Source organism: Papaver somniferum, chromosome 9, assembly GCF_003573695.1.
Source record: "Papaver somniferum cultivar HN1 chromosome 9, ASM357369v1, whole genome shotgun sequence".
Lineage (NCBI taxonomy): Eukaryota > Viridiplantae > Streptophyta > Magnoliopsida > Ranunculales > Papaveraceae > Papaver > Papaver somniferum.
The window spans coordinates 48215621-48238523 of NC_039366.1; the positions used below are offsets into that span (position 1 = coordinate 48215621).

Consider the following 22903-nt stretch of genomic DNA (forward strand, 5'->3'; position numbering starts at 1 on the left):
GGTTGTAGAGAATGAACAATTGATGAAGTAGGCCATAATGATGTTTTCCTAAGGCCGTTGTTGATACTGAGACCACGAACGGTGGTGCTTTAAGCTATTTTTGATGCTAATACCGAGGTTAGTGTTGCTTTATAGACCAAAAGAACTGAAACCATGATGATTGATATAGTCGTTAGTTCTCCATCCAGTGAGCCCTTTACATTCACGAACTAGTATGTGGATTTAGAATTCCGAAAAGGGATCGCTTTTAGAACCCTTCAGATCTATATCCATCTTTCCTAGGATATTTTTAGCTTCCAAAATCCTAGATTCTGCCTTTTCCGTTGTCAACGGAAACTTCTGGGAGATCATTCCTCTTGACACTCAATGCACCATTGACGTTCTTTGGTACCCACTTTTGAGTGTGTTTAGGAATAACCAGAACCTTCTTCCCATTATTCTCTTCATGATTTATCACAGGAGAATTGGATTGACTATTCCTTTGAAAGTTAGTCTTTTTCCAATTGGGAGCATCGGATCATTCTTCGTCATTACAAAGTTATACTTTTGATAATCATTACGATTGTGAAAAGGCTTCGTATGACGTTTATAGGAAAGTCTAGGTTTATCACAATACTGATTCCTTTGCCTATAGGTTGGACAGTTACAACCCGTAATGTCAATGGGATTAGACTTAATATATGATCTAGATTTGATTACTTCTTGTCATTCCCAAAGAATAACATCGTGAAGTTTCTTATTCCTTATGAGTAAATGACATCCCCTTTACATGTGACCTTTATTTAAGCAATAATAGCAAACATAAGGAATGTTCTTACCCAAATCCATGTGTGTTGTTTTTGGAGGTTGATAGACTTTGCTCTTTCGATACTGCCGGTGAAGGATATCACTTTTGACTTTATTGAAATCCTTTAGTTGAGAAGAAGCACTGGATTTTACAAATTTTACCTCTTTGCCAGTACCTGGAGCATCTATTCATTTATATCCTAATCCTCGTGTATCACGATGATTTTTACTTGCTCCTAGCATTGTCGATAACTAGTTCGATCTAGTATTAAACTTTTTCAAGTCCTCTTCCAACATCTTTATTTTATCAAGAGCAACAACTAGATCATCCTCAAGGCATTTTTCCCGAGCGAGACAAGCACTTTCTATGTCTTCAAAACTAATTTGTTGAGAGTTAATCCTTGCTTCAGGATCTGCAAAATTTTCTTTCAACAAAAGAAATCTTGGAAAAGATTATCGCATTCAAGTAACTTTATACTTAGTTCTTCTTCACGATCTTTGAGGATCGATTCGTTATGGTGATTCCAACAAGGGTCTTGCCGTCACACTTGATGAAATATCTGATCATTACGAGTCAGGAGAGGAACAAGTTAACCAAATTATAATGTGAATGTTCAGGGTAATGTTAACCAAATTATAAAAAATATGGAGAAAATATAAAAATTATTATTGTTCAATAAAAAAATCAACCGTTGGGGCCCTTATATACCAGCTGAGTTGATATTATAATTTGGATTCAGACTAGTATATCAATCCATTAGGATTCGTCTTGGCATTGACATTCATATGGATATTCTGGGAAACACCATTCACATTAGTCAACATTCGAAAAATATTTATCTTCATATCCATCTTCTTAATATATTCATATGTGACTATGGTTTGTTGATTCCGAACATTGATGTTCATTGTGAGACTATCTGAGCAGAGCTCTGTTTACTTATATATGAATTTTAGTACACTTGAGTGCAAAGTCATGTACAACAATTGGATTCAAATCAGGGTAACTCCTATGCCAACTAAGGATATTGTTTAGTATCGTTCCTAGATTCTTCATAGGTAGCTAGAGTTTGGATTAAAGTTTTTGTGGGTACACCTCTTATAAACCTACCCTAGACAACACTCGAGGACTAAGGCCACCTAGGGATTCAAAGGCTTGTTGGGTAAGCTAAGTGCTATCGCGATGCCTGCAACAATGAGGTAGGATTTTATTTTCTAGATTAGGTTTGCTCGAGGATTGGAAAATAATAAGTTTTGGGGTAGTTAATAGACACATTTTTATGTCTGATTAGTCTTAATTCTATATTGTTAGTGCTCATTTTTGTACTTATTATGGTGTTTTGTGTGTGTGTAGGTGTTTTTGGGAAAGAAACATGCTTGCAACAATCGACTCGAAAAAAGTGTTAAATAACCCCAAGAAAATAGGTAAAGGCACCCCAGGGAAAGTGCTAAAGGGCCCCCATTTCGGATAGGGGACCATTCTCATCCACAAAATTTTGGGCGGGAAAATACAGATTCAAAAATCCAGTCACCTGCAAAGTTCTCTGTGAAGATTTCTAGCAATATTTTCGTGGAGATTCTCATTGATTTGGACTAGTATTAACTTTTTTTGATTAAAAAGGCTAGGTAATAGGCTTGGACGCGGAAAAAAAGATGATTCCTATGCTGATTCGATAAACCAGGGAAGAGAAACTTTCTCAGGTTTTCGGTTCATATAAGAAAAGTACGTAGAAAATAAGGGAGAATATCTTAGTTGTATTGGGTTCTATCTTTGGAAGGAGGTTGGATAAAGCAGAGAAGACACATCGAGGATAAAAAAAAAATGTCGTGATTGGCAGAAAATTATTTTTGAGATTTTCTCGAGATTATTTAGGGTCTAGTGGTGTATAAATAGTGTGGTTCGACTCACAAAAAGAATACGGAGGGTCTGGGGACCTAACAGAGGTTACACAGTCGAGAAGAAGAAGTTGCTGAGAAGTTTTTTTGTTTGTGCAGAAGAGAAGAACACAAAGAACAATTGACTGCACAGAGCATTCGGTTATTTATAATAGTGGTTTGCAACACTTATTTCTCCATTTGCAACACTTGTTCGTAACAATTGGTCTATAGCGCCTATCCATCGTTGCAATCCTCTGTGTAATTTTATTTCTTATTTGTAAACACCTTTTGAGCTATGAATAAATCTTTTGAGAGTGTTTTCAACATAAGGAGCTAAACCCCAACACTAGGACAATTAAAGAAGCCATATTTCATGATTGTGGTAAATATAATTAATTCTTTTATGACTTTTTGCATTGATTATTAATCGATTTATGGTTTTTAAAGAATGGTTGTGATTTCAATTGATGGGTCATGCTTAATTTAAATTTTTTTATGTTTTGTGCTTTCTATTTACAGTCAGTACTTTGAAAATCTACTTTTGACAAAAAACCTGAGTCAATATTGGAGTTATAATTAACATATGAATCGCATGAATATGATGTATGACAGAATCCCGAGTCCCGGTCTCTAGTAATATTGTTATCATCTTCTATTTAATTGTCGGTTTAATTTAGAATTAGGTCTAAAACCGAGTCTTCACGAGTCTGAGTTGAACGAGTCTTTTATTACCACTTTTCTACAACAAATAAAATCACATCAGAAGACTTATTTTTCGCGCATGTATCTCTTATATTAATAAATAAACGAGTCAAGATTTAAGTAAGTCGATACTTCGGTGTCGGGTATTCCACTAACTCGCAACAACCGCTTACCGTCTAACCCCCCTGTGAATATATATCCCTCCTCAAACCCCGTTACCATGTATATATGAAAATTTATGTTTTTTCAAAAAAATTTAAGTTGTGCATATATATGCCTCTTGAACCTTTCATACTGCAATGAAATTTGCTCACTTACGAGGTTGTGCTTAGTCTGTTTGCTTAGGTGCGCCTGCATAAGAAGTATTTTAAATGGATATACGACTCTCTTCGATTATTACCATTAGGTGAATTTTATGAAATATTATTGCGAAACAACACAATTATACTTATCTCTTGGATATAATAAGATAAAATAATATGCCACATGACACTTTTTAAATGTATAAGTACACAATAGTAACATGTTGGTGTATTCACTGTCTTGACATATTATTATTTTATTTTGGTTAAGTAAAATTCAGAAGTATGTGATTGTCAAGTATGATTATATTATCTCACATTAACAATTTTCCTTGCATGCAAAATGTGATCAATCTCGATGTTATGGATAAACACATTCATCTCATATATTTAGTAGATTAAACCAAGTAATGTCTGAAATAGCGCTTAATTATGTAATCATATTTGAAGTTCCATAAAATGTTCATATGTCGTCTAGTCACATATATAAGATTGTATCTTTCCAATTTAACTAACTATACATATGGTGTTTAAAGTCTCATTTACATCAATATTCTCTTGTTTTGGATTTTCCCAATTGACTACCAAAATAACCCGTTTTGAAGGCTGTGAGATGACCTTGCTTTGTAAGGATGTGAGATAACCTGACCATGAGTAAGGTTGAGGAATGATCCTACCAAGAGTAAGTCTCACAAATGATACTATCGAGAGAAAAGTAGCGACCCTACTTAAGACCTCGAAATTATTCGGCCAAGACCTAGAGTAAGATCTATAAATTGTTAAAGATTCCAATTTGAATTTTTTATTTATTTTCTCCGCTGTAAATATTTGCAATTTGATGCGCTCTCCCTATTCCGCTTTATGGTGAAAACTTCATATTTTCTAATTCGAATATTTTTGTTCGAAAAATTAAATAGCGTGAGCGTGCTCACCGGCGACCAAACAAATTACGCTTGATTTTTCGCTGACTAGTAATGTACCCTAAAAAGTAGGGGTGAGAAAAACAACTATATCCGCGAATTTTACCTGGCCCAATCTGAACTTTAGCAGATGGACATCAACCCGTATTTCGGTGGATTGGACGTGGGTGAAATCATAAAACCGGTGATTTTACCGGATTGGACGCGGATGGTATATCACCCACCCGTTTGACCGTAAGGATAACTACTAATTACACAAAAATTTTGTGAACCGTAAACACGCGACGTGGTTGAGGAAGTTGTAAATTCCCACAAATAAATCCACATTCTTGCAAAAAACTCCCCAAGCAGTATGAAAATATGACAATCGATGAGATAAACAATGAGAGAATCGAAAAAGTTTTAAGGAATGACGTTTTCACTCATGACTAGACATGCTTCGAAGCACATGAGAGAGGGAAGTAGTATCATAAATACTACCTCCTTAAACGCATACAAAGACAGTGCTTCTTTGCTCGATTATACTTCAACTAAGGGTGCCATTGTGGCTTTTACTAGAGGACTGTCTCTTCAGTTGGTAAAAGAAATAGAGTGAATGGCTGATAATATTTTGATTGTTGTTGTAGTAATGAGGTTCAAACTCTCGGACTTGTGAAGATTAAATTTAAAGATTTAATAAAATTATATACAAAAATATTAAAAAAGTGGGCGAGAGGTAACCAAGACACTAGAATCCACTATTACACATGAATGATGTCAAATATTTCATAACTCTAATTATCCTTTCAATCCTTTATTTCTTAATCCACAAATAATCAAACATATTCTCAAAAATTAATTGTATCCCTTAAGCATAGATTATCTAACCAAAGCATAACCTATCTAATTGAATCACAACTAATGAAGAAAATTATGTAAACTTTTAAGAACTCTGCAAAAGTAGTGATTGAGTGAATTATAATTAAATACTAGAGAAAATGAAATAGTTACCCATTGTTCATGTGTGAATAGCTTCATCCATTGCCTTGGTTACGAGAGAATTAGTCGTTCATCATGTTGGAAACACGCTCAAAAGTTGATTTCATTGATGCTCAAAAATGGTTTACAAATGATGAGAATATGAGAAATACAATAAAACCGGGTTTGTAACAATTATATTTGTTACAAACCAGAGAACTACGACCCTCGGTAGCAAAATAAGACTGCTGCCGCTGTGTCGCAAAAACTGTAGCAAATAAGTCTGTTGCAGATGTACGACCCGCAGATGGGAGTCGTTATCACTGTTGATAAACGACTGTCCCGTGTGGGTCGTTGTTCTTTGTGTGTTCTTCACCAGCAGCAACAATGGATTTGGTCTCTCTGCAAATTCGATTTTTTGACTCTGTGGTGCTCTAAACTTCTCCCAATCTCTCCCCCCCGATTCTCTATGATCCCCTCAACATATTTATACTCCTTAGCCCCATTTAATTACGCCAAAATTCTCAATATTCTTCATTAAACTCGGCAGTTAAAGAAAATATTTTCCGGATATTTTTTCTTCATCCGATCATCTGCAGCTGTCCAACCTTCCTTATTTTCCTTCTACACGCCTCTGCAGAGTCCAAACTCCATCCAAACACGAGCAGTACACGTTTCAATTTGTTGTAATCCCGTGATGGAGTTTTCCGGCCATGTACTCCCTGTTTTCTTCACCACGGCAATTCCAGCCAAACTGGGTCGAAACAAACACCCATACCAGCTTTGTTAGGACATATCACAACTACCCATTAAGTTTCAGCCCTTTAGTCTACCCAGAACTGCTTCAAATTTCGGTCGAAACTTCATCCAGTTTCAGTGCTTCTTTTTCCCGCCAAATTTAATTTTCAAACGAAGAAGATGGTGTCCCACTGACCATCTGTAGGGTGCGAATAGCAGCTGCCTTTTTGGGGTGCCCCTTAGTAATTGAGGTGCCCCTTAACCAAATCTGGGCTCCGTATAGCAAGTGTCCTCCGGGGGTGTTCCGAGTGATTTTTCGAGCCGATTTTTCCAACAAAATTTATTTTCCAAAAATACCTAAAAATACACAAAACACCATAATAAGGACGAAAACGAGTACCAACAATACGAAACATTGAGGACGAATTAGACACATAAATGCGTCTATCAATGGCGTCACAACAGGTCCAGTCTGGACACCATTGATTGATTCAGGCTTCCATGAGAAGAGAAGGTTTAAGGAATTCGGGTCAAAGGTTCCAATGGGTTGATGAGCACAGAACAACATGAGATTTCATAATATTTGTGTTCCTTGCTTCAACAACAAATTATGGTGTGAATATTAATATTAACCTTGCACAATCATATGTTGAAATCCACCAATCCACTTGCATCCATTCGGTCCATCCATTCACCCGTGGGTATATTATTCGTGGGTAATGAACTGGGGGTGTGTGTATTTCTGAAAATTCACCCGTGGATATATTATCCGTGGGTAATAACCGGAGGTGTGTGTATTTCTGAAATCCGTCATTTTAATAGATTGGTTGCAGACTTGCAGGTGTCATCCATCCGTTGCTAGTAAAAAAAAAATGAAAAAGTGAAAAGTACTATAACCACCCTACTATATGGGTTCAACATATAGAAGCCCATTAAATGGATCATTCATTGTCAACTCCATAATTTAGGAAAATGATATTGCTAGGCCCAAAAAATCAAATTTTCTTTAGATCTGGGTTCTTTCCGGGCATCATTCACAGTATTTCGGTGATCGTCCACGGTATTTCGGGAGGGCACCCATAATTTCAATTTATGCATTTTTCTAATGACAATTTTACTCTTTTCAATAAATACAAGAGGAAAATCAGAAGATATTTCATTTCTTATTTCTGTTTCTCTCTCTCTCTCTCTCGGCTCTACCGAAAAATAATTTCTAGGGTTTGTTTTTCTGATTTGTCTCGTTTCTGGTTTACGATCTGGTTCTTCATCGACAATACTATATAGATTCGATCGAAGTTGCATCAAACTACAACAAAAGATTCAATGAAGTTTTTCAATCCTCAAATCGTGATGTCTAATCGACGATTAGGTTTTCTATTTCAGTATTTGTTCTTCAAGTTGATGTTGTTTCTTGGCGATATTCTTAGGGTTTTCTTCTTCTTCTACTTCATTTAATTGTTTATATAGATCTGAAAATCGCTTTGTTAACATCAATTACGAGCTAAATTTTCAGTCGATTCAAGCTAGTTCAGGTAAGGTATTCATCCTTTTTTATTTTCTCCGTTTCTTATTTGTATCGCAAAAGATTATTGTTGAAACCAATCAATTTTACAATTCTGAATTTAGGTAAGTTTTAATTTTTGTTGTTATTGTTTTTGAGTTTTGATTTGCTTGATTCTCTGTTTTTGATAATTCTATTCGTTTTTGTTCTCGATACTATTTCTATTTGATTTTAACCTGATGATACAAATCCGTGTTGTTGTGTGTTGTAGGTTCTCTCAAATGATATAGAGGAGTTACAAGTTCAAGCGTTTGGTACAATCCCCAAACTCCTTCTTCATGGTAACTACTCATACTACTAATCATCATCTTCAACATCATGATTCTCAAACTATCTCCATGATTTCTTTTCATTAACATCTATGTTTTGAATGTGATAGTGAAGTTGTTTTTCCGTTTAATTTTTTATGTGATGATATACAATATGTGTAACTTACGTCTACACACCCAATTTGCATGTGTAACTTGCTTTTACACATCCAATTAGCATGTGTAACTTGCTTCTACACATCCAATTAGCATGTGTAACTCGCAGTTACACATCAATATAACTTCTTCCAGTTTTGAGTATGTTTTTGCTTTCAATTAACATGTGTAACTTTCGTCTACACACCCAATTTGCATGTGTAACTCGCAGTTACATATAAATATATCTTCTTCCAGTTTTGAGTATGTTTTTTTCTTTCAATTAGCATGTCTGTTTTACACTAGTCATATACATGTGTAACTTCTATTTACACTAGTCAAGGGCATGTAAAACTGGTTATACATTGTTGTGTGTATTATTCTTTTAAATCTCATAAAATCTTATTGATTTTTTGTTATTCTTCAGGTTGCCAATAACTCAATAAAATTGACTTTTTATTTGTGGTATTTTTGTAGGATGGTCTTCCTGGAATTGGAGTTGGCGCTGAAATGATGAAATTAGGACTATGAAGTGGAATTCATAATTGAGTAATTGTGAAATTTTAGAATGGAACTGAGGACCAAGTGAAGAAGATTGTTGACACATTAACGGTGCTGAAATTGCATCCATAGATGTTGTTGGTGAGTGGATGTGCTGATAAATGTTGCGAATACGTTATTACATTTGATATTTCTATGGATTAGAAGTATTTAAATGTAGTTGGGAATGTTTTTTGTACAAAGGTTATGGTCAGTCCTCCATTTGTGTTCCTTACCTCGGCTAAAAGGTCATTGTATCATGAGATTTAAGTGGCTGCTTGCTGGGTGAAGAAAGGAGGTGTTTTCACTGGTGAAGTTAGGTATGCCTGTGTTCAGCTTTTGTGAATTTGATTAATCAGTTTACAAACCTGATCATCATCTCATATTTGATTGAATTTATCCATCCATCCATCACTAATAGCCATATGCATGTGTACAACTCCTAGTTACACTAGTCATATGCATGTGTAACTGAAAGTTACACGAGTCAGATGCATGTGTATCTTATAATTACACATGTTATATGCATGTGTAACTCTCAGTTACAAAAGTCAGCTGGTGTAAGCTTACACGATGATATGTCTCTATATGATTCTTGGTTCATTTATGGTCAATGTATGCCGAAAAATATTGAATAGTGCTGGCAATAATTTTGATTGCTTTATTTGGTTTTGAATTATTTTTTTGTAGTGGATTGACTACCTCAAACTACACAGAGCTTGCTCAATAGTATCTTAAGTACAAGGATCAAGGTTTGTGTTTTGATTTTTAAATGCCAATACCTTTGGTTTATTTCGTCTGAAACTTATATAAGTAATTCATTGGACTTGACTAATAGACTAGCTTTGGAAATTGATATCATGAGATATATTGACATATTTAAACTGAACTAACCAATCCATTGAATCTGCAGTTTAAAATATTGTTTGCTTGTATTATAATTTTCGGGATTTTTGGTTGAATTAGATGCTTTGAATTGCATAGGATATAAAAATGATTTAACATGTGTAACTCCTAGTTACACAAGTCGTACGGATGTGGAACTTCTAGTTACACATGCTAAAATGAACAAGCATTACAACCACAAAATTACATATGCCAGGTACACAAGCCATATGGATGTGCAACTTCCTAGTACACATCCATTTTTGTAGTCCTATTTTTCTGATTGCTTTTAAATTGGTTTTATAGTTTATTCCTATTTTTAATGTGTTCCATAATTTTTGTTGTTTAAGAAGCTCGCATCGGGATTTTTTTTATCAAGGTGACACAGTCCCATGAAATAGTGTTTATGTAGTGTTTCAGTGCATATTTTTATTGTTCTTTTTTAGATTCGACACTAATTGAGAGTTACACTAGTCATTTCATGTATAACTTCTAGTTAAATTTCAGGTTACACTAGTCATTTCATGTATATTTCAGCTTTTCCACATGTCATTTCATGTATAACTGCTAGTTACACTAGCCAGATGCATCTTCAATTTTTCTTCTCTTTTATCTTTGTTGTTCTCTTAAATACTAAATAATATTTTTTTGCATTATTGTTTTGGCATTGGTTTATATGTCTGTTCATTGTAACGGTTATCAACATTAAGCACTCTTCTGGACTATTTTTTGTTGTTCTCCTAAAATATTGAACAATATTCTTTTGGGTTTTCTTTTGACACTGGTTCATGTTTGTTTGTTGTTATATTTCAGATTTCCGATAAATTCATAAAAGCTAATTGCTTATTTGTGGTATTGGTCTCGCTGGAATTGAAGTTGACGCTGAATAGACGAGTCAGAAGCATGTGTAACTCTCAATTACACTAGACAGATGCATATGTAACTCTCAATTGCACTAGACAGATGCGTGTGTAACTTCTAGTTACACATGCTAACAAATTATTATAAATGAATATTAAAGTAATACATGTATTTTTTGTATGCGTTCTTTTTAATGTCTATATTACACATGTCATAAGGATGTGTAACTTCTGGATACACATGCCATATGCATGTGTAACTTCTGTTTACACATTCACGCTATACTTTAATAATTTTGGGCCTAGATTAATAGGTAAGAGCATAAACTGAAACATTCTGGAGCTACAAAGATAGTTATTATATCGTTAGCACCACATAAAAACATTCTCCTAGAGTAGTTGTTAATAATTTTGGGCTTAAATTTAAATTTTATTTAATTTGGGGCTTGACAATATATAAAAGGGCATGGATGTCTTTTAATAAATCGGGGCCGAGATTTAAACTTCTTTTAACTAAGGGCCTCATATTATGGGTTATTCATGGGTTGAGCCTTAGCATAATTTCCCCAATTGAAAACGGGCTATTACCATGAATGATTTTTTAGGGACCATGGTTTTTTTGGGGGGACCATGGTCTTATTAGGCCACCTTCCCTATAGTTATAAGGGGTGTCCTAGAACATTGAAATGACTAACCTATCCTTAACCTAATTTAATTTAAAACCAACACAATAACCACCTCTCTCTCTCTCTATATATATATATAACCACCACCTCCTCTCACCACCACTTCCCACCACCGCTGATTACCACCACCACCAACCACCGATTACCACCACCACCACTCACCACCGCCGATTACCACCACCACTACCACCACCACCAACCACTGATTACCACCACCGCCCACCACCGCCGATTACCACCACCACCACCTCCAATTATCACCACAAACAACCACCGATTACCACCACCACCTCCGATTACCACCACCACTATATATATATAGCTTAATTTAAAACATTAACAAAGATATTCTCACAAACCCATTACTTGTCATTCATTTTTGGTTGAATAAATGAGAATTAATCATCAAAATGAGTTGAAAATGGAAGTTGCAGAGAGGTTTAATGGAGTTTTTTTCTCAGTAAAAAGTTCGGTTATCACAAATTATTTTTTTCTTAACCGAACTCAAAGTTCGGTTGATTCGCAAAAAAATACTTTTAACCGAACTCCTTGTATTAGAACAATACAAGTCCATAAGTTCGGTTCGTTCGCAAAATTATTAAGTTTTCTTTGTAACCGAACTCTACCTATAAGCCCAGTTCAGTTGATTCGCAAAATATGTTGAAGTTTGCGAACCAACCGAACTTCTAACACTAGGTTACTTTTAACCTGAAGTTCGGTTGGGAACTCGGTTGCGTTGAAGTTTGCGAACTAACCGAACACACAAGATGTACTCAAATAAATTGTCAAGTTCAAAGTTCGGTTACCTACCATTTTATCCTAGGTAACCGAACATTGCACTGTACGACCAAAACCTCCATTAACGAGCGAGTTCGGTAACCTGCGTGTTTGGAAAACGTAACCGAACTACACTTTCAGGTGTGTTCGGTTACATGTTCTTGACATATGGTAACCGAACTACACTTTCAGATGTGTTCGGTTGCATGTTGTTGACATATGGTTAACCGAACTGGCCCAAATTTACATAAAAAATTTCATTTTTTTGAAAGTTTGGAACAATTCAACCAACATTATCTAAGTTTGAAGCATACCTGAATACCCAAATACCCTTCCTCCGGTTGTGGTTGGTAAAATTTATCGTTTTTCATGTTTTCCTTCTTCATCTTCTCTAACTTTACTCTCTCAATAATTCTACTTATTTAAAAAAAAACTCATCTGATTTTTTAATATCACTAATTATCTTTAACTTAATCATCTCACTAACTATTATTAACACTAGCTAATCATCACCCAAAATTAATTAAGAGGGTAATTAGGTATTAATATAAATATCTAGATAAAGGGTGACCTAGATTTACTTCTAATGTCTTTACCCAAAATAAAACCATGGTCCCCCAAGAAAAATCATGGTCCCAAAAAATCGTTCATTACCATACCTTATGGATATTGCCTTTCATGGAACTGGGCTCAATAAATCGCCCAGGCCCTGGGTGATTTGTTAGAGATGTAACCCAGGGTTGCATCCATTTAACCAAATAGCACCCAAGTATGACGCTGAAATCTGAATCAAACACAGGATATCTCGTTTTCGTCTGCACAAACAAATTATATCCGAAAGTCATCCTACTCATCATCAGAATAAGAAGAAACCACGCCAACACCATCAACGACCAACCACATCCCCAACCGAGAAACGATACAGAGAAGAATCACATATATCTTTCAATTCCTAATTAAAATACCCTAATTTTTCTGTTTTGAATCACTTTTTCTCAGATTTTCCCGAGTTCTAAGCAATTGAGATTGAGAATTTTCAGAGATAGAAAATCCAATTGTCATGATCGTATGTATTGACTCTTATTACAATCAATATGAATCACAACAACAACAACAACGGGATGATGTCATCGTCTTCATCATCAGTAACAAACTCTCAGTTACCAGGATTGAAAGCTCATATTAAAACTCCAGAAGGTCGTTACAAATTCCAATACGAAAAAACTCATCCTTCTGGTTTTCTTCATTACACTAACAGCAAAGTCATCACTAAGGTACGAATTTCAATCACTAAGGCACGAATTTCAATAAGTTTCATTAAATTTGATCGTTTGACCGTTAACCTAATTGTTTGTATTTCGAATTGATAATCAGTTGACAGTTGCTCATCTTAAAGAGAGAACAGCACAATCACAGCCTACTCCGAGCTCGTCTTCATCCTCGTCTTCTAGCTATAGTGCTAGTAGTAGTGTAAGATTAGTAGCATCCAAACTATTGGGAGCAGGGAATGGTAGTCGTACACTTAGTTTCGTTGGATTAAATGGACCTAGTAAATCTGTTGCTGCTGGGACTAATAGGATTGGTTCGATGGGTGGCATTTCACCGTCGAATAACTTCCCGGTTATATCGAATTTTGATGGAAAAGGAAGTTATTTGATTTTCAATGTTGGTGATACTATTTTCATTAGTGATCTCAATACGCCAGATAAGGTAATTAAACTGATTTTGTACATTAAGATTTGGTTTAATTTGAATGAAGAAAATGGAATGACGAGGCTTATACATTTTGGGGTTTTTAGGATCCTATAAAGTCATTACATTTCAGTAGCTTGAATCCTGTTTGCCACGCATTTGATCCGGAATCCAAAGATGGGCATGACTTGCTTATTGGATTGTACTCTGGAGATGGTAACTTATTAATCTTTTTTCATTTGAATATAAATGTTCTTTTTCATATGACCTATGATTGGTCTGTTTATGCTTTGTAGTTTACTCGTTATCGCTGCGTCAGCAATTGCAAGATGTTGGAAAGAGGCTTGTAGGTGCACAACATCACAATAAAGATGGTTTAGTTAATTGTAGGTAATCAACAATCTGACACTGACAGTATCCCTTGATATTTATTTTCGCATTTCTATGTGAAGCTGGAATTTCCAACGTCACATCTTCTTTGAATCATGTAATGGAGTATACATATAATAATGTAGCTTTTAAAAAATAAAATGAAAGTCCCTTGCGAGGGACGAGAGTGAATTCAGCATTATGAACACTTACCTTCCCGAGTAATCTTTAGTAGTCTTGATGTTAGTAGTGACCTATGTGCGTGAGTAGTTCTAACTCAGATGCTTATGACGAATGAAGTTATAGATTTTCTTTAAAAGATCGTAATGTTCTTATTTATTAATTATGGTGATTGTGTAGATTATACGTACCGAGCACCGAGCCCAAACTCATACCAGTATCATTCTTGTTAAGTTGTTTTGACATGGGGATTTGAAGGGTTCAATACTCCTTATGGGTTATGCAACAGAACGTACCTCTTCAAATGTTTTTTGCCTTCGCTGCAAAATAGAATTTCGGCACAAATTAACATGAAGGATCTTCTAGGTTGATGAAAGCTTTGTAGTGAAGATAGGAATGAACTAAAAGATTTGTTAAGTTATTCCGGACGTCCTTAAATATGTTTGAAAGGAAAAGATTGTTGGTTAGTACGATATATTTTGATTTATGGTGAATACTTGCACACACACTTAGATGTGAGATGTCACATGTTCATTTAGTTCCATTGGTAGACCAATCATGTCCCATGGTCATTTAGGTTTCTTTAATTAAGAAAGTTATTAGTTATCTTTACTTCTCTGTACCTTGTTTTTATATTCAGCTGCTAGGCTTCAGTATGCAACTGACTAGTTGTTGGAACAGTCGATGCACCAGTATTGCATGGGTGCCTGGAGGTGATGGTACATTTGTTGTTGCTCATGCTGATGGGAACTTGTACATCTATGATAAGGTAAATTCAAATATAAGTAAAAATGTTTCCACTTGGCTCAACACTACGGTAACATTTTATTCTGCAATCACTAAGTTGAGTATAATGTTTTTTAGAACAAGGAAAGTAGCGCTGATACTTCATTACCTGTCATCAAGGACCAAACTCAATTTTCTGTTGCTCATACACGGTCCAGCAGGGTAATGCTCAGTTCCTGTTTTTGTGTTTTTTGACCAGGTTATTTTGAAATTTTAAGTAGGTTTTGCAGCATGAAATTATATCTGATAGAGGTTACCTACTCATCATGTTACTAACTTATGTATTGTTATTGAGGTTACATTGTCCTTTCATTTCATTCTGTTACCTGTGAACTTTAAGCTGATATCTATTTGATCCAAGTGAAATACGAGTATGATTTATTTATCTATTTGATTAACTTACAATTTACAGTTCTTTCCTTGTTGTTTGTGTGGTATATATTTGATCAGAACATTTTCTTGTGATTTACCTGCAGACTAACCCAGTTGCTAGGTGGCATATCTGTCAAGGGCCAATTAGTCATATAGCCTTCTCAAACGATGGGAGTCATTTGGCAACTGTTGGAAGAGATGGTACTTCATTCTCATAACCTTTTCTTACATGTATGTTCTTCTTCCAGGTCTAATTGTTGCACGTAGATAATCTACCTATCATCTTTTGCATGCAGGTTACTTACGAGTATTTGACTACTCAAAAGAGCAGCTAATATGCGGTGGAAAAAGCTATTATGGTGCTTTACTATGCTGTGCTTGGAGGTAAAAAACGTTAAGAGGTTTGCGAATTATAAATCGCTTCCATATCATTATATTTTGGTACACCGAATCAACTAAATAGTAGTCTCTAGCCTGTCAAAGTAGTAATACCTGAACAAACAGCTGTCGTCGATATGGTATTTGTGTGATGTAGAAGTAGAAACAGATGCACTGATTTGGGTTCCATCGATTTCTCCAACACAATGCTAGTACTTTAAATATGCAAAATATTTGTAAGGATACACCCTTAAACCAAGGGTAGTTTCTTTTTTTTACTCCTACTCATTCTATACGTTATTTTCATCCTTCAATTTTTTCCTGCTTTTTCTGATACTTGTTTTAGGCAGGATTTTTGCAGTCTAGAAAAGTTAAGTAGCCTTTAGTTACTGAAGCAATTATCTTTAACTGATGTTATCTCTTAGCAAGGATGGAAAATATATTTTGGCTGGAGGAGAAGATGATCTAGTACATGTGTGGAGCATGGATGAGCATAAGGTAGTTGCATGGGGGGAGGGTCACGGCTCATGGGTAAGCACCTTTCAGTGGCGGCCAGTTTATATTTCTTGTGCATGATCATCTGATAAGTCGTATACGGGTCATTGGCAGGTTAGTGGAGTTGCCTTCGACTCTTACTGGTCAACGCCAACTTCTGATGGCAGCGGGGAAAGCATCATGTATCGGTTTGGTTCCGTTGGTCAGGTAAGCGTTAATTCCTTCCTATAGTATATTTTTGTTTCTGTTGTTGGTTGGTACCTCTATAGCTTTATATTATCAGTGTATCACTTAACATTTGAAATTTTGAGTAGATACAGTAAATTCTTCAACTTAGTACAGTAGTATGTTTGAATAGATAATTTGACTAGTCTTAAGATTTCATTTCATAATCTATTATATCAGTTCACTCAAGGATGTAGCACTTAGCTGTGTATTGCCAGCAAGCTGTTCTTAGATTAAGACAACTTTCCTTCAACTATGGTACCCTAGCCTACAACTTCTACACTTTTTAAACAGGACACTCAGTTGCTTCTCTGGGACCTGGTAATGGATGAGATTGTGGTACCACTGCGGCGTTATCCAACTGGTGGTTCCCCCACATACAGCACTGGAAGCCAATCTTCTTACTGGGATAGCATTTCCCCTGTGGGTACTCTTCAACCTTCTCCTAGCATTCGAAATGTGCCCAAGATCTCCCCTTTAGTCGTTCAGCGTGTTCATACTGATCCACTCTCTGGCTTGGTATTTACAAAAGAATCCATTCTCACTGTTTGCCGGGAGGGTCATGTGAAAGTATGGACAAGACCTGTGCCAAGTGAAAGCAATTCCAGTAACTCAGAGACTGCTCTGAATACCAGCTCAAAGGAGTAACCTCTTAATACCATGGGTAATGTTTGCAGCTCCAGTTACAAGCAGGAGTAAAGTAGTCTTCTTTTCACAAAATGACAATCTTGATTTACCATGGGTGAGGGTTGTGATCTCTTTAATATAATCAGGTGAACTTATCGGGCGGTTTGATGCCCATTCCTAAAGTCTGCTTCTTGTATTTATGATGGGTTCGGCCGTGTATAGTCCTGGAGATGAATGATGGACTGCCATTTTGGTGAGGTGCAGAACACCATTGGCAAGGTTTTCATATTAACTTGTTGGCAAGCTACTACTGTATTGTTACTGCAGAAACACCACTGGGTGGTATCAGTGTTCTCTTTTTTTGGTCCCTTTGTACATAGATTTTCATTTCTGGTTTTGTTTATTCTGTTTCATTTCTCCAAAATAAAAATAAATAAATAAGCCGTTATAATGGTCATAAAAGAGACATTTATAACACAATTTTTTGATAATTATGCGTGGTATTTATAATCATACAACAGATCCTGCAGTAATGGTTGGTTCTTGCTATCTGCTTGACGCGCTGCTACTCATTAATTTTTTTTTTATTTTTTTTATCAACTCATTGAAAGTTGGACCTACTTGAAACCCTCAAAACCAAGGTTCTTAAATCGTAAATGGCTTTTCATTTTTTCTGAAATTCATGGTCAATTTTTTTAATACCTCTAAAAATTAACTTATATATAAATACATACATTTTATTTAAAAAAGAATATTATATCCTAGGTTTTTAGTTAGTAATTGGTATTAGGATGCCTACAAAAATCATTGATTGGCTAAAGCATGTTAAAATTTTGACCTTTCATTTAATAAGTAGTATATATCTTTAATAATTATCACCAACACCCAAGTTGGTACAGTGGTAGAGAGTGGTTTCTCGTAGACCTGTTGTTGTCCCTGGTTCGAATCTCTCTGCACTCCCAGATTTTTTACAGAACATCAACCCCACCGAACTTGGTCAAACTGGTCAAAATCGTAAGTCAACGGGAGAATAACACGATTCCTAGGACAAACGAGTTAATTCGAATTAGTTTAATTTGAAGCGAATCGTCCGATTCACGAGTTGAATCGGACTGATATGAGACGGTATTGGTCGTTAAAGCTAATTTTGGCGAAGAAAGTCTTCCAGGTGGTAGTAGAGGTGCATGTAGCTCTCGAAGCAAGTTTACTAAAGTTACTCTTTTGTTTTTTTGATAAAATTGATGTTATCTATTATATCTTATCCGAAAATGTGTGGAGAAATGTTTAATATAAAATTATAGTCTCTAAATATAGAACCGATATTTCAACGATAATATCCCCGATATAAAATCGTACCAGTGTATCGGTCCCGGCCGAGATGAACCGACATCGGATATTAACTACATTGCTCAAAACCATCATGCCGTGTTCTAGGGGTGTAAATTCGGGCAGGCCGGGCGGCACGCGGCCCAAAAACTAAGACAGACCGGGCAGGCCAGGCTTAATATTTGCGAGCCCCTAAAAAAATTCAGGCCGGGTGTAAGTAGATAATTTGCTATCCAAAATCCGTCCAAAGTCCGTATTTTATACGGGCCGGACAGGCCACTATTTTGAAAATATTTTTCTGTTAAAAAGTTTAAATTTTCAAATGAATGATATTAAATTTATTTATTTTTAATACAATATCATTTTCTTTCTAATATTGCATATCATAAGTGATAATATTATTTTATATTTAAATTATAATGACAAATTTCTTATTTTAATCTATAATAAATGATTAATTAAAATACATAAACTTTCTAAATAAAAAAATATATTACCCTTAATATTTTGAAAACCGGAAACTTCAAGGTGGCTCATGTTTGGTTACTCTCTCTTTCACTTTCAGTAGCCCATCAATAAGATTACATGTATGGGTAGTCCAAATTAATAGATTAACGGTGAAGATTACTTGGATTAGTTTGGTTTTAGATATCCAAAATCTGGTTAGGACTAAATTAAGCTTTATTAATTATGTATTTTTAATGAGAATAAAAATACCATATTATGCTGGACAAATCGTTAGTTAGTCGTGGGCGTTAGTCATGGGCGTGTATTGAGGGCGTTTTTTGGGGGCGTTTTATGGGAGAGTTAGTTTCTTCTTATATTTATCTCTCCATAATCTTAGATTTGTAATTTTGTTTCTCATCTTTGTTTGGCAAATTTGGCTTTATTCTTTAAACTACAACGAGAGTTTGGATCTTGGTTCGTTATTTTTCTTTTGGATATGGAAGTAGTTTGAAGAGTTCTTTTGGAAGTAATCAGGTAATACATTTCTGGGATTGTAAGAGTTTTGAGTGTGTATTTTACCTACTTGTTGCAATCAGTTAAGTTGTTATCATGATTAACAATGGTGTTTTTTGTTTTTGTTTTTATGGGTTTTAGGGTTAGTCTCTGATAATTGTAGTTTTCACGAGTTATTTTGAATCTTTTATCTTTGTAGTTAGTTGTTTTCAGTATTGAGTTGATATTTATCACTTTTGATTTATTTTACCAGGGAATGGAGGCGAGTGTTGAAGTTATTTTTCTCTTTGAAGATGAATCGTTGTCTTGCCGTGTGACGAAATCTACCACTATTGAAACATTGAAGATTGTTGTATGTGGCAGGTGGACTGTTCTGAATCCTTGGTCGGTACATTTCGTTTTGAAGGGGCAATGCAATCAAGTGTATGTTGATTCTGATTTTGCGCTCCTTGCAGTGTTTGAAAGATTTTTTATGAGAGGTGTATCAACTTTTAACCTTTTCTGTGAGAGATTTGTTTGCCCCATATCCCCCATGTCGCCTTCACCCTGCCAAAATCCTATTCCTCCTTCTTGTTCGGATAAAAATCCAACCACAGATCAAGCTAGAGGGCCACGCGTAGTTTCTCCAGTTTCGAAGGAAAATATTTCGAGGGTTCTCAAGCTGGTCTGAAGCAAAAGCAAAAAAAGAGTAAGTTGTGGCAACAAGCAATAACTGGGGTCGGAAAAATCTTTTATAATGGTGTTCAGGAGGTTAGGAATGCTGTTGCCATGGTATGTTTTGAGAATGGCCATGAACCTGATAGCAAGAAAAGAAAGAGTGAACCTTCTAGGTATACCGTTCGATGCAAAAATTGGAAAACTGCTGGATGTTTATGGGAGTTCCATGCCAAATCGATCACTAAAGATAATAAAATTTTTGAGGTATTTTTTTCCTATATTTATGTGTTTTTTTAAGTTTTGTCATTAATTTTTTTTCATCTTTAAGTAGCTGTGAAGTTTGTTTTTTTCCAATGGGATGTTAAGTGTTATATGCATTTGTCAGGTAATGAGATAGTTAAGGATCATACTTGTGGAGCTGGATACAGGGAAAGTAAAGTATGCGTTCCGGCCAAGTTTGTAAAACAAGTTATCAATGAACAAGTTAGAAACTACCCATTGATATCACCTAAGAAGATTATAAGTGATTTCAAGACTGATTATGAAATAAATCTTCCATATCAGCAAGCTTATAATGGGATTAAATTGGTTCATAAGGATATGTATGGTGATGATGTGAAAGCTTATACAGACTTGGTGTGGTATGTTAAAAAAGTAGAGGAGACGAATGAGGGTTCTATTGTCGATTTTCAGTATGATGATTCAACCGAAGAGTTTAAAAGACTGTTTCTTGCATATGGTGCATTAATCAAGGTTTTTGAATATTGCCGTGCAATGTTGTATTTAGATGCCACGTTCCTTACCGGTAGGTTCAAAGGTTGTTTAATGGCTGCAACTGCGAAGAATGGCAACGATGGTACGGTTTTCTAACCTGATTGCACACTTTTTTATTTTTGCGTAATTTTTAATAATCACTGATAAATTAATTTTTCACATTCTTGTGATGATTATGATAAATTTATTTATCACATTCTTGATACAACAGGTGATAGTCATTTGTATTATCACAAGCCAAATAGCACTTCATTGTTTCAAATTTTAGTACATATCATTTCTCTAATTCCATTTTTATTTCTCACCTGTAGAGTTTTATCCCATTGCATATGGTATCGTCTCTCATGAAGATGGTGCAAACTGGGTTTGGTTTTTGAAAAATCTAAAAAAGGTTGTCAAAGGGAGGCAGATTGTTTTTCTTTCTGATCAAGGAACAGGGTTATTGTATGATGTTCCTGAAGTTTTCCCAGATGCGTACCATTCTTATTGGTATTACCACATGAAGCAAAAGATTCCTGTCCAAGGAGATGATCAATTGTATCCTCATGTGCTAAACCACTGGAGGCATGCTGTGTACGCCTTGACGGAAGGTAAAGATTCTATAGAAAGCTTTTTCTTTTTTTTTTTACAAAGATGATCAATTGTATCCTGAGTTTGCCATGTTATGACCAATCTCTGTTTATTGATTTTTTTTTTTTTTTTTTAATTTGGATAAAGGTGGGTATAATAAAGCTGTGAAAGATCTCATTGATTTGGAATGTGGCCACGTTGTGAGATGGATGGAGAAACAAGGACCTGAGCATTGGTCCAATGCATTTTTCGAGGGCTGTAGGTACGGTGAAGTTGCTTCAAGTGTGGCTGAATCTGTCAATAATTGGGTGAAGGACGAGAAGAGGATGCCGGTATCAGCTCTCGTTAATACTATTAGAATGAAACTCATGGAAGTGATCCATAAGCGTCATAAGATTTCCGAAACTATGACAAGTCGCTTGACTCCAGACTATGAAAACAAGTTAAAAGAACTTACTGATGAAGGTAACTCTTGGATTGTTATACCTGCTGGGGATACTTTGTTTGAAGTTGTTGCAGATCACCGTTATGCTGTCAATTTGGAGATTTTTCACTGTTCTTGCAATAGGTGGAAGGTTTATGGATTTCCTTGCAGCCATGCTATTCAATGCATATTGCTGTCTGGAAAACAAGTATATGACTTTGTTCAGCCGTATTTCACATCTAGCTGGTACAAAACTCTTTATTCTTTCGCTATCCATCCTGTTCCAGATTCCGAGAAAGAGAATGAGTCATCTGACAATGTGCGAGTTATTCCTCCTCCTGTTAAAAAGGGTCCAGGGCGTCCAAAGACTGAGCGTTTTCAGCCAAAGTCTGTGAAGATGAAGAGTGAGAAGAGAAAGATAAGATGCGGAAACTGCAAGAGGCTATCGAATCACAACAGCCGAACTTGCCCGAATCAGGAAGTTCATGATTTTTCTGGGATATGATGTCTTTCTGGGATATGATTTCTTTGTTATTTTTTTAGCTTTAGAGATGGTAAGGGTTTTTTAGTTCTCCCATTGCTTTAGAAAAAGGTTTTTAGTTGGATTTTTAGTTTCATTCTTAGTTGTTTTGATTATTTCAGTACATTTGACATCAATTTATCATATCATTAATTTAAAGTTCTCTTTCCTTCATTAAAGGTCTGACAACATATATAACCTCTTTTGACAACATATATTGTCACTGCGTAAATGGTACACTGAAAAAAGAAAAAGAAAAAAACAGAAAGCTGCGTAAGTATTATGTACGATCATTATGTAAATTAAGATGTTGGTGTTCTGAAATACGGTAACTATCATCTATGACGATAACATTTCAATCTTTAGTAAATGGAATCATCATTCTATCACATCATAATACAGGATAAGTACATTCATCACAAATGTATGACCATGATTAAGTACATATATCACAATTACATGTCCATGGAAAAGTGTAATTATCACAAATCCATGATAAGGGATAAGCACATCTATCACGTTTTTTGATGTGATATGCAAGTAGAGAACGCC

General features: G+C 35.4%; 2 protein-coding genes across 2 annotated transcripts; both read left to right on the plus strand.

Moving 5' to 3' along the window:
• Positions 1–12793: 12793 nt before the first annotated feature.
• Positions 12794–17577, plus strand: LOC113310366 (probable catabolite repression protein creC). The gene is made up of 11 exons (XM_026559017.1): positions 12794–13270; positions 13371–13706; positions 13796–13904; positions 13985–14078; positions 14919–15006; positions 15102–15185; positions 15500–15596; positions 15692–15779; positions 16199–16304; positions 16383–16475; positions 16788–17577. The coding sequence occupies exons 1-11, from the start codon at positions 13091–13093 to the stop codon at positions 17139–17141; spliced, it is 1629 nt and encodes a 542-aa protein (XP_026414802.1). The 5' UTR covers positions 12794–13090; the 3' UTR covers positions 17142–17577.
• Positions 17578–19261: 1684 nt separating this feature from the next.
• On the plus strand, positions 19262–22523 carry LOC113309488. Its single transcript, XM_026557908.1, has 5 exons — positions 19262–19427; positions 19660–20327; positions 20449–20919; positions 21149–21427; positions 21555–22523. Exons 3-5 carry the CDS (start codon positions 20664–20666, stop codon positions 22334–22336), a joined length of 1317 nt encoding a protein of 438 aa, XP_026413693.1. The 5' UTR covers positions 19262–19427; positions 19660–20327; positions 20449–20663; the 3' UTR covers positions 22337–22523.
• Positions 22524–22903: the final 380 nt, after the last annotated feature.